The sequence below is a fragment of the Panulirus ornatus genome, chromosome 4 (assembly GCF_036320965.1).
Source record: "Panulirus ornatus isolate Po-2019 chromosome 4, ASM3632096v1, whole genome shotgun sequence".
Taxonomy (NCBI): Eukaryota; Metazoa; Arthropoda; class Malacostraca; order Decapoda; family Palinuridae; genus Panulirus; species Panulirus ornatus.
This window is the reverse complement of record NC_092227.1, coordinates 42144895-42162517: the sequence shown is the minus strand read 5'-3', so window position 1 is coordinate 42162517 and position 17623 is coordinate 42144895. Positions and strand designations below refer to the sequence as shown.

At 42.0% G+C, this 17623-nt stretch overlaps 1 protein-coding gene across 7 annotated transcripts in view; it reads right to left on the bottom strand.

Annotated features, from left to right (window-relative positions):
* The window catches only part of LOC139766013 (uncharacterized), a 342092-nt gene that overhangs the window by 63866 nt on the left and 260603 nt on the right, over positions 1–17623 (bottom strand). For 6 of the 7 annotated variants that reach the window (XM_071694147.1, XM_071694102.1, XM_071694130.1 and 3 more), the window contains 2 exons: positions 12189–12311; positions 8692–8856 (listed from right to left, as the gene is read on the bottom strand). In XM_071694147.1, coding sequence (XP_071550248.1) covers positions 8692–8856; positions 12189–12311 — 288 coding nt within the window. The remainder of the gene's footprint in view (positions 1–8691; positions 8857–12188; positions 12312–17623) is intronic. The other variant, XM_071694122.1, reaches the window with a different exon arrangement.

Sequence of the window (17623 nt, the reverse complement as noted above, 5' to 3'; positions counted from 1 at the left end):
ACACACGAAAACAGGAATCCCCCCACACGTGAGGTAGTGCTAGAAAAAGACAACAAAGGCCACATTCGTTCACACTCAGTCTCTAGCTGTCATGTGTAATGCACAGAAACTACAGCTCCCTTTCCACATCTAGGCCCCACAAAACTTTCCATGGTTTACTCCTGACACTTCACATGCCCTGGTTCAATCCACTGACAGCACGTCCACCCCAGTATACCACAGCGTTCCAATTCACTCTTTTCCTTGCACGCCTTTCACCCTCCTGTATGTTCAGGCCACGATCGCTCAAAATCTTTTTCACTCCATCCTTCCACCTCCAATTTGGTCTCCCACTTCTCCTCGTTCCCTTCACCTCTGGCACATATGTCCTCTTTGTCAGTCTTTCCTCATTCATTCTCTCCATGTGACCAAACCATTTCAATACACCCTCTTCTGCTCTCTCAACCACAATCTTTCTATTACCACACATCTCTCTTACCCTTTCATTACTTACTCGATCAAACCACCTCACACCACATATTGTCCTCAAACATCTCATTTCCAAGACATCCACCCTCCTCCACACAACCCTATCTATAGCTCATGCCTCTCAACCATATAACATTGTTGGAACCACTTCAAACATACACATTTTTACTCTCTGAGATAATATTCTCGCCTTCCACATATTCTTCAATGCCCCCAGAACCTTCGCCCCCTCCCCCACCCTGTGACTCACTTCCGCTTCTATGATTCCAACCGCTGCTAAATCCACTCCCAGATATCGAAAACACTTCACTTCCTCCAGTTTTTCTCCATTCAAACTTATCTCCTAATTAACTTGCCCCTCAACCCTACTGAACCTAATAACCTTGCTCTTATTCACATTTACTCTCAGATTTCTTCTTTCACACACTTTACCAAACTCAGTCACCAGCTTCTGCGGTTTCTCACCTGAATCAGCCACCAGTGCTGTATCATAAGTGACCAACAACTGACCCACTTCACAAGCCTTTTCATCCACAACAGAGTGCATATTGCCTCTCTCTCCAAAACTCTTGCATTCACCTCCCTAACAACCCCATCCATAAACAAATTAAACAACCATGGAGACATCAAGCACTCCTGCTGCAAACCTTCTTCTCTTCCTACTTGTAAACATGCCTTACATCCTCGATAAAAACTTTTCACTGCTTCTAGCAACTTGCCTCCCACACCATATACTCTTAATACCTTCCACAAAGCATCTCTATCAACTTTTATCATATTCCTTCTCCAGATCCATAAATGCTACATACTAATCCACTTATTTTTCTAAGTATTTCTCACATACATTCTTCAGAGCAAACACCTGATCCACACATCCTCTACCACTTCTGAAACCACACTGCTCTTCCCCAATATGATGCTTCATACATGCCTTTAACCTCTCAATCAATACCCTCCCATATAATTTCCCAGGAATACTCAACAAACTCACACCTCTGTAATTTGAACACTTACCTTTATCCCCTTTGCCTTTGTACAATGGCACTATGCATGTATTTCACCAATCCTCAGGCACTTCACCATGAATATCCTTACCAAACAGTCAACAACAAAGTCACACCCTTTTCTAATAAAATCCACTGCAATACCATCCAAACCCACCGCCTTGCCAGCTTTCATCTTCCGCAAAGCTTTTACCACCTCTTCTCTCTTCACCAAACCATTTTCCCTGACCCTCTCACTTCACACACCACCTTGACCAAAACACCCTACATCTGCCACTCTATCATCAAACACATTCAACAAACCTTCAAAATACTCACTCCATCTCCTCACTTCACCACTACTTGCTATTACCTTCCTATTAGCCCCCTTCACCGACGTTCCATTTGTTCTCTTGTCTTATGCACTTTATTTACCTCCTTCCAAAACATCTTTTTATTCTCCCTAAAATTTATTGAAACTCTCTCACGCAATTCTCACTTTCCCTCTTTTTCACCTCTTGCACCTTTCTCTTGCCCTACTGCCTCTCTTTTATCTCCCAGTCATTCGCACTACTTCCCTGCAGAAATTGTCCAAATGCTTCTCTCTTCTCTTTCACTAACAATCTTACTTCTTCATCCCACCACTCACTACCCTTTCTAATCTGCCTACCTCCCACCTTTCTCATGCCACAAGCATCTTTTATGCAAGCCATCACTGCTTCCCTCAATACATCCCATCCCCCTCCCCCCATTCCCCTTACATCATTTGCCCTCACCTTCTTCCATTCTGCACTCAATCTCTCCTGTTACTTCCTCACACAAGTCTCCTTTTCAAGCTCACTTACTCTCACCACTCTCTTCACACCAACATTCTCTCTTCTTTTCTGAATTCTCTATATATCTTCACTTTTGCCTCCAAAAGATAAAGATCAGACATACCTCCAGTTGCCCCTCTCAGCACATTAACATCCAAAAGTCTCTCTTTCATGCACCTATCGATTAACATGTATTCCAATAATGCTCTCTGGCCATCTCTCCTACTTACATACATATATCTATGTATATCTCTCTTTTCAAACCAGGTATTCCCAATCATCAGTCCTTTTTCAGAACACAAATCTACAAGCTCTTCACCATTTCCATTTACAACACTGAACACCACGTGCACACTAATTATACCTTCAAGCCTCTCATGATCTTTCTTCTCATGACCAGGTGCATATGCACCAATAATCACCCATCTCTCTCCATCCACTTTCAGTTTTACCCATATCAATCTAGAGTTTACTTTCTTACATACTTTCTTCACATACTGCCACAAGTCCTGCTTCAGGATTATTGCTACTCCTTCCTAAGAAAGTAAACTCTAGATAGATATGGGTAAAACTGAAAGTGGATGGAGAGAGATGGGTGATTATTGGTGCATATGCACCTGGTCATGAGAAGAAAAATCATGAGAGGCAAGTGTTTTGGGAGCAGCTGAGTGAGTGTGTTAGCAGCTTTGATGCACGAGACTGGGTGATTTGAATGCAAAGGTGAGTAATTTAGCAGTTGAGGGTGTAATCGGTGTACATGGGGTATTCAGTGCTGTAAATGGAAATGGTGAAGAGCTTCTAGATTTTTGTGCTGAAAAAGGACTCGTGATTGGGTATACCTGGTTTAAAAAGAGAGATATACATAAGTATACGTACGTAAGTAGGTTATTAGGTACAGTAGGGGTGAGGGTCAAGTCAATTGGGAGGTGAGTTTGAATGGAGAAAAACTGGAGGAAGTGAAGTGTTTTAGATATCTGGGAGTGGATCTGTCAGCGGATGGAACCATGGAAGCGGAAGTGGATCATAGGGTGGGGGAGGGGGCGAAAATTTTGGGAGCCTTGAAAAATGTGTGGAAGTCGAGAACACTATCTCGGAAAGCAAAAATGGGTATGTTTGAAGGAATAGTGGTTCCAACAATGTTGTATGGTTGCGAGGCGTGGGCTATGGATAGAGATGTGCGCAGGAGGATGGATGTGCTGGAAATGAGATGTTTGAGGACAATGTGTGGTGTGAGGTGGTTTGATCGAGTAAGTAACGTAAGGGTAAGAGAGATGTGTGGAAATAAAAAGAGCGTGGTTGAGAGAGCAGAAGAGGGTGTTTTGAAATGGTTTGGGCACATGGAGAGAATGAGTGAGGAGAGATTGACCAAGAGGATATATGTGTCGGAGGTGGAGGGAACGAGGAGAAGAGGGAGACCAAATTGGAGGTGGAAAGATGGAGTGAAAAAGATTTTGTGTGATCGGGGCCTGAACATGCAGGAGGGTGAAAGGAGGGCAAGAAATAGAGTGAATTGGAGTCATGTGGTATACAGGGGTTGACGTGCTGTCAGTGGATTGAAGCAAGGCATGTGAAGCGTCTGGGGTAAACCATGGAAAGCTGTGTAGGTATGTATATTTGCGTGTGTGGACGTGTGTATGTACATGTGTATGGGGGGGGGGGGGCCATTTCTTTCGTCTGTTTCCTTGCGCTACCTCGCAAACGCGGGAGACAGCGACAAAGTATAAAAAAAAAAAAAAAAAAAAAAAAGTAGGAGAAATGGCCAGAGAGTATCATTGGATAATGTATTAATTGATAAGCACATAAAAGAGACTTTTGGATGTTAATGTGCCGAGAGGGGCAACTGGAGGGATGTCTGATCATTATCTTGTGGAGGCGAAGGTGAAGATATGTAGAGGTTTTCAGAAAAGAAGAGAGAATGTTGGTGTGAAGAGAGTGGTGAGAGTAAGTGAGCTTGGGAAGGACACTTGTGTGAAGAAGTACCAAGAGACTTTCAGTGGAGAATGGAAAAAGGTGAGAGAAAAGGAAGTAAGGGAAGTGGGGGAGGAATGGGATGTTTTTTGGGAAGCAGTGATGGCTTGCACAAAAGATGCCTTTGGCATGAGAAAGTTGGGAGGTGGGCAGATTAGAAAGGGTAGTGAGTGGTGGGATGATGAAGATTGTTAGTGAACGAGAAGAGAGAGGCATTTGGACAATTTTTGCAGGGAAATAGTGGAAATGACTCGGAGATGTATAAAAGAGAGGCAAGAGGTCAAGAGAAAGGTGCATGAGGTGAAAAAAAGGGTAAATGAGAGTTATGGTGAGACAGTATCATTAAATTTTAGGGAGAACAAAAAGATGTTTTGGAAGGAGGTAAATAAAGTGCATAAGACAAGAGAACAAATGGGAACATCAGTGAAGGGGGCAAATGGCGAGGTAATTAAAAGTAGTGGTGAAGTGATAGGGAGATGCAGTAAGTATTTTGAAGGTTTGTTGAGTGTGTTTGATGACAGAGCGACAGATATAGGGTGTTTTGGTCGAGGTGGTGTGCGAAGTGAGAGGGTTAAGGAGAATGATTTGGTATACAGAGAAGAGGTAGTGAAAGCTTTGTGGAAGATGAAAGCTGGCAAGGCGGCAGGTTTGGATGGTATTGCAGTGGAATTTATTAATAAAGGGGATGATTGTGTTGTTGACTGGTTGGTGAGGATATTCAATGCATGTATGGTTCATGGTGAAGTGCCTGAGGATTGGTGGAATGCATGCATAGTGCCAATGTACAAAGGCAAAGGGGATAAAGTTGAGTGTTCAAATTTCAAAGGTATAAGTTTGTTGAGTATTCCAGAGAAATTATATGGGAGGGTATTGATTGAGAGGCTAAAGACATGTACAGAGCACCATGGGAGGGTATTGATTGAGAAGGTAAAGGCATGTACAGATCACCAGATTGGGGAAAAGCAGTGTGGTTTCAGAAGTGGTAGAGGATGTGTGGATCAGGTGTTTGCTTTGAAGAATGTATGCCAGAAATACTTATAAAAACAAATGGATTTGTATGTAACATTTATGGTTCTGGAGAAAGCATATGATAGAGTTAATAGAGATGCTCTGTGGAAGCTATTAAGAGTCTATGGTGAGGGAGGTAAGTTGCTTGAAGCAATGAAAAGTTTTTATCGAGGATGTAAGGCATGTGTACAAGTAGGAAGAGAGGAAAGTAATTGGTTTCCAGTGAGTATCCTTTTGCAGCAGGGGTTTGTGATGTCTCCGTGGTTGTTTAATTTGTTTATGGATGGGTTTGTTAGGGAGGTGAATGCAAGGGCTTTGGAGAGAGGGGCAAGTATGCAGTCTGTTGTGGATATGAGGGCTTGGAAAGTGAGCCAGTTGTTGTTCATTGATGATACAGTGCTGGTGGCTGATTTGGGTAAGAAACTGCAGAGGTTGGTGACTGAGTTCGGTAAAATGTGTGACAGAAAAAAGCTGAGAGTAAATGTGAATAAAACAAGGTTATTAGGTTCATAGGGTTGAGGGACAAGTAAATTCGGAGGAAAGTTTGAATGGAGAAAAACTGGAGGAAGTGAAGTGTCTTAGGTGGTGTATTTGGCAGTGGATGGGACATGGGACCATGGAAGTGGAAGTGAGTCACAGGGTGGGGGAGGGGGTGAAGGTTCTGGGAGCACTGAAGAATGTGTGGCAGGCGAGAACATTATCTTGGAGAATAAAAATGGGTATGCTTAACGGAATAGTGGTTCCAACAATGTTATATGGTTGCGAGGCATGGGCTATAGATAGGGTTGAGTGGAGAAGGGTGGATGTGTTGGAAATGAAATGTTTGAGGACAATATGTGGTGTGAGGTGGCTTGATCAAGTAAGTAATAATAGGGTAAGAGAGATGTGTGGTAATAAAAAAGTGTGGTTGAGAGAGCAGAAGAGAGTGTATTGAAACGGTTTGGTCACATGGAGAGAATGAGTGAGGAAAGATTGACAAAGAGGTTACATGTGTCAGAGGTGGAGGGAACGAGGAGAAGTGGGAGACCAAATTGGAGGTGGAAGGATGATTGAAAAAGATTTTGAGCGATCGGAGCCTGAACATACAGGAGGATGAAAGGCGTGCAAGGAATAGAGTGAATTGGAACGATGTGGTATAGCCGGGTTGATGTGCTGTCAATGGATTGGACCAAGGCATGTGAAGTGTCTGGGGTAAACCAAGGGAACTTTTGTGGGGCCTGGATATGGAAAAGGAGCTGTGGTTTCGGTGCATTACACATGACAGCTAGAGACTGAGTGTAAACGAATGTGGCCTTTTTTGTCTTTTCCTAGCGCTACCACAAGTGCATGTGGGGGCAGGGGGTGCCAGTTCATGTGTGGCGGGGTGGAGACAGGAATGGATGAAGGCAGTAAGTATGAATGTACATGTGTATATATATATATATATTTTTTTTTTTTTTTTTTTTTTTTTTATAATTTGTCGCTGTCTCCCGCGTTTGCGAGGTAGCGCAAGGAAACAGACGAAAAAAATGGCCCAACCCCCCCCCATACACATGTATATACATACGTCTACACACGCAAATATACATACCTACACAGCTTTCCATGGTTTACCCCAGACGCTTCACATGCCCTGCTTCAATCCACTGACAGCACGTCAACCCCGGTATACCACATCGCTCCAATTCACTCTATTCCTTGCCCTCCTTTCACCCTCCTGCATGTTCAGGCCCCGATCACACAAAATCTTTTTCACTCCATCTTTCCACCTCCAATTTGGTCTCCCTCTTCTCCTCGTTCCCTCCACCTCCGACACATATATCCTCTTGGTCAATCTTTCGTCACTCATTCTCTCCATGTGCCCAAACCATTTCAAAACACCCTCTTCTGCTCTCTCAACCACGCTCTTTTTATTTCCACACATCTCTCTTACCCTTACGTTACTCACTCGATCAAACCACCTCACACCACACATTGTCCTCAAACATCTCATTTCCAGCACATCCATCCTCCTGCGCACAACTCTATCCATAGCCCACGCCTCGCAACCATACAACATTGTTGGAACCACTATTCCTTCAAACATACCCATTTTTGCTTTCCGAGATAATGTTCTCGACTTCCACACATTCTTCAAGGCCCCCAGGATTTTCGCCCCCTCCCCCACCCTATGATCCACTTCCGCTTCCATGGTTCCATCCGCTGCCAGATCCACTCCCAGATATCTACAACACTTCACTTCCTCCAGTTTTTCTCCATTCAAACTCACCTCCCAATTGACTTGACCCTCAACCCTACTGTACCTAATAACCTTGCTCTTATTCACATTTACTCTTAACTTTCTTCTTCCACACACTTTACCAAACTCAGTCACCAGCTTCTGCAGTTTCTCACATGAATCAGCCACCAGCGCTGTATCATCAGCGAACAACAACTGACTCACTTCCCAATCTCTCTCATCCCCAACAGACTTCATACTTGCCCCTCTTTCCAGGACTCTTGCATTTACCTCCCTAACAACCCCATCCATAAACAAATTAAACAACCATGGAGACATCACACACCCCTGCCGCAAACCTACATTCACTGAGAACCAATCACTTTCCTCTCTTCCTACACGTACACATGCCTTACATCCTCGATAAAAACTTTTCACTGCTTCTAACAACTTGCCTCCCACACCATATATTCTTAATACCTTCCACAGAGCATCTCTATCAACTCTATCATATGCCTTCTCCAGATCCATAAATGCTACATACAAATCCATTTGCTTTTCTAAGTATTTCTCACATACATTCTTCAAAGCAAACACCTGATCCACACATCCTCTACCACTTCTGAAACCGCACTGCTCTTCCCCAATCTGATGCTCTGTACATGCCTTCACCCTCTCAATCAATACCCTCCCATATAATTTACCAGGAATACTCAACAAACTTATACCTCTGTAATTTGAGCACTCACTCTTATCCCCTTTGCCTTTGTACAATGGCACTATGCACGCATTCCGCCAATCCTCAGGCACCTCACCATGAGTCATACATACATTAAATAACCTTACCAACCAGTCAACAATACAGTCACCCCCTTTTTTAATAAATTCCACTGCAATACCATCCAAACCTGCTGCCTTGCCGGCTTTCATCTTCCGCAAAGCTTTTACTACCTCTTCTCTGTTTACCAAATCATTTTCCCTAACCCTCTCACTTTGCACACCACCTCGACCAAAACACCCTATATCTGCCACTCTGTCATCAGACACATTCAACAAACCTTCAAAATACTCATCCATCTCCTTCTCACATCACCACTACTTGTTATCACCTCCCCATTTACGCCCTTCACTGAAGTTCCCATTTGCTCCCTTATGAGAGAGAGAGAGAGAGAGAGAGAGAGAGAGAGAGAGAGAGAGAGAGAGAGAGAGAATCATGATTTCTAATAAGAAAAAATTCAAATATTTTACTTACATCTGGATTCAGCAGAGCAGCAAGTGGCGCTAGGGTTGGAGGTGTAACCATGGGTGCATTTAAGGCAGTGGTCAGTGGAGAACTGTTGGGTACTGTCATCTGGGGAAGAGTAGCCTGCCGAGAATGTTGTAACATTTCTTGAGAACGTGGGATATGGGGGACAACCTGGAAAAGTTTACAATATAGGGGACATAAAAACTGGGAGGGGTATAAATTCCAACATAAGCGAATCAAGAAGTCTATGTGTGTACGTTTATACATACCAAGATCCTTTAACATATTCATATATTTACAGACACACAAACACAAATATTTACCAGAGGATATAAGATGAAATCAAGCAAGAAACCTGTTAAGAAGTACTTTAATAGCATAAAAGTGGTGGATAAAAGGAATAAAATAAATGAAGACAGGGTAAAAGCAAATGGCACTGAGAAATTAAAGAAAAAATTAGTAAGATAGAAACAAATATTCATGAGACAGAGGGCAAACATTTGTACAACTCACTTCCTGTATGGGAGAAATAGATAATTACGTACACACACTGCAAGGTAAAAATTGAGGAGCAAGGAAGCTTTGAGAAGAGCATTGTGAAAAAAGCAAAAGACAGCACCGAACTCTTCCACAAGTTCATCAAGATCAAGCTATCAGTTAAAGAACAACTAATCAGGCTAGAAGGCCCAGGCAAAAGAACCCTTTAAGAAGACAATGAAATATGAAAGATACCAAACAATAAATCTGAAGGTGTTTTCACAATGGAGAATATTAGTACAACAAAGTAAGAAATGCAAGAGGAGAAAGAAGTCTTGTAAAGTATGAAGATTAACAGCAATGATATAATAATGCTAATAATTAGACCCATGTAAGATGGGGAAGTAACAACAGATATGGATGAAGGGAAGAAGAGATGGAGCAACTATTCTGGAGGACTGCTAAATGAGTTACATGTTAAGGTATCAGATGTTGAGAGTTCGGGCTGGGGAGATATGCAAAGTAAGAGAGTTGTGGTTTGGTGAAAAGAGAAAAGGTGAAAGCTTGCATGAGATGAAGTGTGGCGAAGTAGCTGAAGTGGATGGGATTGTAATTGAATTTCTCAAGGAAGGTGGTGACTGTGTTGTTGATCATTCAGTTAACATATACATGGCTCAAGATGAGGTGCTTGAAGATTGGCAGAGTATCTGTATATAGTCATTCTGCCTGTATAAAAGCAAATGGGGAAAAAAAGAATGTTTGCATTATAGTGGTACAAATTTGTTGAGTGTACCTGGTAGTTGTATTGGTGAAGCGTACTGGAAGGTGGTGGCATGCACAGAGCACAAGACTGGGGAGGAACAATGTGGTTTTAGAAGTAGTGGAAGATGTATGGATAAGGTGTTTGCTTTGAAGAATGATGTGAGAAGTAATCTTTGAAACAGAAGGATTTGTATGTGGCATCTGTGAATCTGAAGAAAGCACATGATGATTTGTGTAAGGTGTTACAAATAAATGATGTGAGTGGAAAGTTACTTGAAGAGATTAAGGTGTGTGTGTGGGGAAGAAAAAGGAAGGAGAGTGGTTCCAGCTGCAGGTGGGTTTGTGGGTGGGGTGTGATGTCACTATGGCTGTTTAACCTGTTTATTCAAAGATGGGGGTTATTACAGATGTAAATGTAAGGGTCTTGGAGAGAGGTGTACATTTGCAATCTGTTGTGGGGATGAGAGGTGAGTCAACAGCTGCTTGTTGATGATGCACTTCTGGTGGCAGATTTGTGTGGAAACAGCAAAAGCTGGCTTTTGAGTTTGGGAGATTGTGTGAAAGGAGAGAACTGAGACTTAATGTGAATAAAAGTAAGGTTAATAAGTTTAGCAATGGAGAGAGACAAGCTGGTTGGAGTGTGAGCTTGAATGGCGAGAACCTGGATGAAGTGAAGTGTTTTACGACAGACAGTAGAAATGACAGCAGATAGAACCATGTGAGCTGAAGTGATCCATACAATGAACAAAGGGGTTAAGGTCCTGGGCACTTTGAGAAGTACAGTATGCAGAAAGAAAGATCTGTGAAGGCAAAGATGGGTAACTTTTACTGCATCATGGATACAAGGGGAGGGCCTTACACAAAAAATAAATACTACAAACGATGGAAGTATTGGTCATGAAATGTTTGAGGATATTAATGTGGTGTGAGGAGATTTATCCAATAAGAGAGGAAAAGGTAAGAGAAAGGTGTGGTACTTAGAAGTGCATGTATGAAAGAGTTGAAGAGGGTATACTGAAATGGCTTGGACATATGGAGAGGATGAGTGAGAAGCTGACTAGGAGGACATTTATGTCAAAAGTGTAGGAAACAAGGGGGAAATCCAAGGATTTGGAAGGATGGAGTGGAAGATGCTTTGACTGTTTGGGGCCTTCAACATGCCAAAAGGTGTAAGGTGAGCATGGGAATGAGCAAACTGGAGTAATGTGATACACATAGGCTAACTTTCTGCCAATGAGCTAAACCTGGGCATATGAAAAAGGCAGGGTAAATCACACAAAGCTGCATGGGGATTAGGTATGGATGGGGGGATATGGTATCGATGAATGATATATGCCAGCTAGAGAGTGGATGTAAGCAAATGATTCCACTCTTTGTCCATTCCAGATGCTATCTTTCAACATAAAAAATGAAGAAAAATAAAAATGAATATATAATTTCCTGGAAAAAGGGGAGAATGAATACTACAAAGTTTATTTTTAGAAGTCACCTACAAAACACATAAAAAAATGCCTTATTCATGGCTATCCCAACTGATTAGAAGAAAGAAGTGCATAAGTAAAAGAACAGAAGAAATTAATTTAAGCTCCTTGGCTCTTAAATGTGGGAGTGTTGCAGAGAGATGGTAAGATGAAAGAATGATAAGAATTCCACAATTTCCAAGTCTGAAGAAAGTAGATATCAAATTGGCCACTCTTCATTGGGGTAGTCTTTAAGCAAAAGCAATTGGGGAAAAACAGATGCATGTACCACAGGTCCAGGCCTTAGTGGCTGTGACATTTGAAGAAGCGCATGAAAGCAATGGACAAATTAACACCTTCTGAGCCAAGAAAGGGTATCAAAATCATATCTGAGAGAAAATGATGGTTAAAGAGAAGAGACAGCAGGGAGTGGAAAAGGCAGAAGACTTTTAATTCCAATCTGGCTGACAAGTGAAACAGGAACCATCACACATATGCAAGCAGCATTCTCTACTTGGGTGTATAAGATCACTGTAGATATGAAATACCTGCAAATAAAAATAATTTTGGCATATGAATATGAGGAGACTGGGGTTTGAGGAGGACAGTGTACATGAACAACCTTTTATTACAATGAGAGAGGCCAAAAGTAATTACTTATTCTATGACATAAGAACTAAGTACAAAGTTTTGCACCAATGGTTTTAGCTTCTATGAATGGTGACAATATCGTTCGTATGAGTTCCTCTACTGCCTCATCAAAGGGAAACATTGTAGAAATGCACAAAAAGATAAAAAACTTACACCAAGCCGTAAGATGGGCGGAATTGGGTTGGCAACTTGAGCTGCTGGCTGATCACCTGATACTTCTGCCAAGCCTTTTACCTTCAGAGTCTCTGCTGTCTTCAACAAACCGGACAGCATGTCCTGAAACGTCCATAAGATTGTTGACCTTACCTAATATACAATCACCCTCATTTCAAAATATTTAGCAAGGTAACATTAAACCATTAACATGTCATAATATAATTTTTGCTTATTTGATATATTGTACCTCATACATTAATCAACACCATCAGTACCTTTCTCAGTCACACTTGCACAGTCATGATTGATTTCATGGAAAATAAATGAAAGAGAAAGGATACTTCCCATGTATTCCCTGCATGCTGTAGAAAGCATCTAAGAGGAATAGGAGTGGAGTGTTAGAAACCCTCCTCTTCCAGTATTTCAATCTTTAAAATTTACAACAGAAGGAGCAAAAAATGCTAAGGGTTAGTGCCTAAATGTACTTGAATGTAACCAGGATGAGAAGAAAGAGGAGATGGGTAGTATGTTTAAGGGATGGAAACAGATGCTCAAACTGTTTAATGTACCAGGTAAGTTGTATGGATGAGCGGTAACTGAGAAGACGGTGGCATGAAAAGAAAATCAGATTGGGGAGGAACAATGTAATTAACTATCTGTACTGTACCAGGAGGGAGTTTTACACTTGTGTGGCCCTATCTCTTGAACATTTCTCTGCTATCACTCAACCACTTTAAATCTATGTAAGCTGTCTGCATCTACCATTTTCTCAGTCAATCTCAAAAAAAGTAATTTCAGGAGTGGTAGAGGGTGTGTGGATTTAGATGTTTGCTCTGAAGGGTTTGTGTGAGAAGATATGTAGCATTAATGGATCTGGAGATATAGATGACAGAGAGACTTTGTGAAAGATGTTAGGAATAAATGGTGAAGGAGGAAACTTACCAAAAGCAATGGGAGATTTCTATAAAGAAAGTAGACTTTACTTGTGTCAAGTAGAAGAGGGGAGGGAGAGTATTTCCATGTAGAGGTGGGTCTGAAGCAGGGATGTGTGATATCACCATGGATGTTTAATCTGTTTATGGATGGGATGATGGAGATAAATGCAAGGGCCTTGAAACCTGGAGATGGTATGCAGTCAGCTGAGGAGTAGGAAGACCTGGGAGGTGAGTCAGTTGATGTGTGCTGATGACAGGGTGCTGGTGGCAGATTTGGGTGAGAAACTCTAGAAGTTGGTATATGAGCTTGGCAGTGTGTGTGAAAGGAGTAAAGTTGAGAGTAAATGTGAATACAAGTGAGGTTATAATGTTTAGCAGTGCAGAGGGACAGGTTAGTTTGGGTTAGTGTGAACATAGAAAACTTGGAGTAGGTAAAGTGCTGTAGATACCTGGAAGTGGACAGGACAGAAGATGTAACCATAGGAGCTGAGAAGAGTCATAGGGGGGGATAGGGTAGGCGAAGGGCCAAATGTCCTTAGAGCATCGAGGAATGTATAGAAAAAGAGATTACTATCTGGGAGGGCAAAGATGAGAATGTTTGATGGTATAGTAGTCCTGATGGTGCTTCACAGGTGCATGGCAAAGACTATAAATATAAATGCATAAAGTATGGTGAATGTGCCAGAAATATGGACAATATGTTGTTTGGGAAGAGTTGATTGAGTAAGAAATGATAGGGCAAGAGAGAAGTGTCATAGTAAGAAGAGAATGGCTGAGAGAGCAGAAGAGAACATGCAAAAATAGTTTGGACATAAGGAGAGAATGAGTGGGATGCTGACAATTTGAATATAAGAGTCAGAAGTGGAGGGGGGACAAGGAGAAAGGGTGACTGGTTAGAAATGGAAGGATTAGGGAGAATAAGGTTTTGAGTGCTCAGGGACTAAACATGCAGGAAGGTAAAAGGAGTGTAATGGATAGAGTGAACTTGTGCAATGAGGTAAGCATGGGGCAATGTACAATCAATGGATTGACCCAGGGTATATAAAGCAGCTGGGAAAATCATGGAAAGGTCTGTGGAGCCTGGTTATGGATATGAGGGTTGTGGTTTCGGTTCATTATACACGACAGATAGAGAATAGATTTGAGTGAAAGTGGCTCTTTCTCCATTTGTTCTAGGTACTACCTTGCTGTTATGAAAAGTGACAAACAAGTATAAAAGAATGAAAGTAATATTCTATTTACCATGAATAATATCACAATAAGAAATGTGGTCTATGAAGGGTTACAAACATTTCCTCTCTGACAAGGTGTACTGCTTGCAAGAGATATTCCAAGGGAATACTGGGTCTCAATCACTCTAACCTTCATAAATATGTAAGGAAACTCATTTATGCTTACCCTTTTTAGTCAATTATCAGATAACCAAACCCTCTCCTTCACTAGCAGGGTTTGTTCTCAGCCAATCAGTGATTACCACGAAATCAACATCACCAACCCACCTACACCTTGTCATTCAGGGCTCATAATTCAAAGATCACAGTGCTAACCCAAGACAGTCACAAAAGGTACTGAGATAGCATTTTTCAAAAAATGAGGGGAGTGTGAGGCTTGGCATGAAAAACATGAAATATTGCTTGCAAGACAGCATCTAAGGCAGAAACCTTTTTATTCTTCAAATCTGTTTCTCCCCTCAGCAGCCTGTGCGATAAGCATGACAGTGTCCATACATGAAGGAGGAAGGAGGGAGAAAAAACTGTCAAATCAGAGAGAAAGCACATAGTTAATTAACCCCTTAACATCCCACAAAATTGTCTTTTTCAAATCTCAACATTTACAATTCAAGGTGGTTTAAAAAATCTAATTAACCTCACAACTTCAAAGATATATATCTATTTATCTATAATACTTAATAGCTGTTTCCCGCGACAGCTAGGTATCGCAAGGATATAGACGAAGTATGGCCCAACCACTCACATACATATGTATACATAAACGGTCATACACGCACCTATACATACATATGTTTTGGAAGGAGGTAAATAAAGTGTGTAAGACATGAGAACAAATGGGAACATCGGTGAAGGGGGCTAATGGGGAGGTAATAACAAGTACTGGTGATGTGAGAAGGAGATGAAGTGAGTATTTTGAAGGTTTGTTGAATGTGTCAGATGATAAGAGTGGCAGATATAGGGTGTTTTGGTCGAGGTGATGTGCGAAGTGAGAGGGTCAGGGATAATGATTTGGTAAACAGAGAAGAGGTAGTGAGAGATTTGCAAAAGATGAAAGCCGGCAAGATGGCAAGTTTGGATGGTATTGCAGTGGAATTTATTAAAAAGAGGACTGTGTTGTTGACTGGTTGGTGAGGATATTCGATGTATGTATGGCTCATGGTGAAGTGCCTGAGGACTGGCGGAATGCTTGCATAGTGCCATTGTACAAAGGCAAAGGGGATAAAGGTAAGTATTCAAATTACAGAGGTAAAAGTTTGTTGAGTATTCCTGGGAAATTATATGGGAGGATATTGATTGAGAGGGTGAAGGCATGTACAGAGCATCAGTTTAGGGAAGAGCAGTGTGGTTTCAGAAATGGTAGAGGATGTGTGGATCAGGTGTTTGCTTTGAAGAATGTATGTGAGAAATCCTCAGAAAAGCAAATGGATTTGTATTTAGCATTTATGGATCTGGAGAAGGCATAGGATGTAGATGCTTTGTGGAAGGTATTAAGAGTATATGGTGTGGGAGGCAAGTTGCTTAAAGCAGTTCAAAGTTTTTATCGAGGATGTAAAGCAAGTGTGTGAGTAGGAAGAGAGGAAAGTGATTGGTTCTCAGTGAATGTCGGTTTGCGGCAGGGGTGCGTGATGTCTCCATGGTTGTTTAATTTGTTTATGGATGGGGTTGTAGGGAGGTGAATGAAAGAGTTTTGGAGAGAGGGGCAAGTATGCAGTCTGCTGTGGATGAGAGTGCTTGAAAAGTGAGTCAGTTGTTGTTTGCTGATGATAAAGCGCTGGTGGCTGATTCGGGTGAGAAACTGCAGAAGCTGGTGACTGAGTTTGGTAAAGTGTGTGAAAGAAGAAAGCTGAGAGTAAATGTGAATAACAGCAAGGTTATTAGGTACAGTAGGGTTGAGGGACAAGTCAGTTGGGAGATAAATTTGAATGGAGAAAAACTGGAGGAAGTGAAGCGTTTTAAATATCTGGGAGCGGATTTGGCAGCGGATGGAACCATGGAAGCAGAAGTGAGTCACAGGGTGGGGGAAGGGGCAAAAGTGCTGGCAGAGTTGAAGAATGTGTGGAAGGCAAGAGCATTATCTCGGAAAGCAAAATTGGGTATGTTTGAAGGAATAGTGGTTCCAACAATGCCATAAGGTTGCAAGGTGTGGGCTATAGATAGGGTTGTGCAGAGGAGGGTGGATGTGTTGGAAATGAGATGTTTGAGGGCAATGAGTGGTACGAGGTGGTTCGATCGAGTAAGTAATGAAAGGGTAAGAGAGATGTGTGGTAATAAAGAGAGTGTGGTTGAGAGAGCAGGAGGGTGTTTTGAAATGGTTTGGTCACATGGAGAGAATGAGTGAGGAAAGATTGACCAAGAGGATACATGTGTCAGAGGTGGAGGGAACGAGGAGAAGTGGGAGACCAAACTGGAGGAGGAAGGATGGAGTGAAAAAGATTTTGGGTGATCGGGGCCTGAACATGCAGGAGGGTGAAAGGAGGGCAAGGAATAGAGTGAATTGGAGCGATGTGGTATACCGGGGTTGACGTGCAAAGCTTTTACTACCTCTTCTCTGTTTACCAAATCATTTTCCCTAACCCTCTCACTTTGCACACCACCTAGACCCAAACACCCTATATCTGCCACTCTGTCATCAGACACATTCAACAAACCTTCAAAATACTCACTCCATCTCCTTCTCACATCACCACTACTTGTTATCACCTCCCCATTTACGCCCTTCACTGAAGTTCCCATTTGCTCCCTTGTCTTACGCACCCTATTTACCTCCTTCCAGAACATCTTTTTATTCTCCCTAAAATTTAATGATACTCTCTCACCCCAACTCTCATTTGCCCTTTTTTTCACCTCTTGCACCTTTCTCTTGACCTCCTGTCTCTTTCTTTTATACATCTCCCACTCAATTGCATTTTTTCCCTGCAAAAATCGTCCAAATGCCTCTCTCTTCTCTTTCACTAATACTCTTACTTCTTCATCCCACCACTCACTACCCTTTCTAAACAGCCCACCTCCCACTCTTCTCATGCCACAAGCATCTTTTGCGCAATCCATCACTGATTCCCTAAATACATCCCATTCCTCCCCCACTCCCCTTACTTCCATTGTTCTCACCTTTTTCCATTCTGTACACAGTCTCTCCTGATACTTCCTCACACAGGTCTCCTTCCCAAGCTCACTTACTCTCACCACCTTCTTCACCCCAACATTAGCGAGGTAGCGCCAGAAAAAAGGCAAAAAGGCCAAATTCGTTCACACTCAGTCTCTCGCT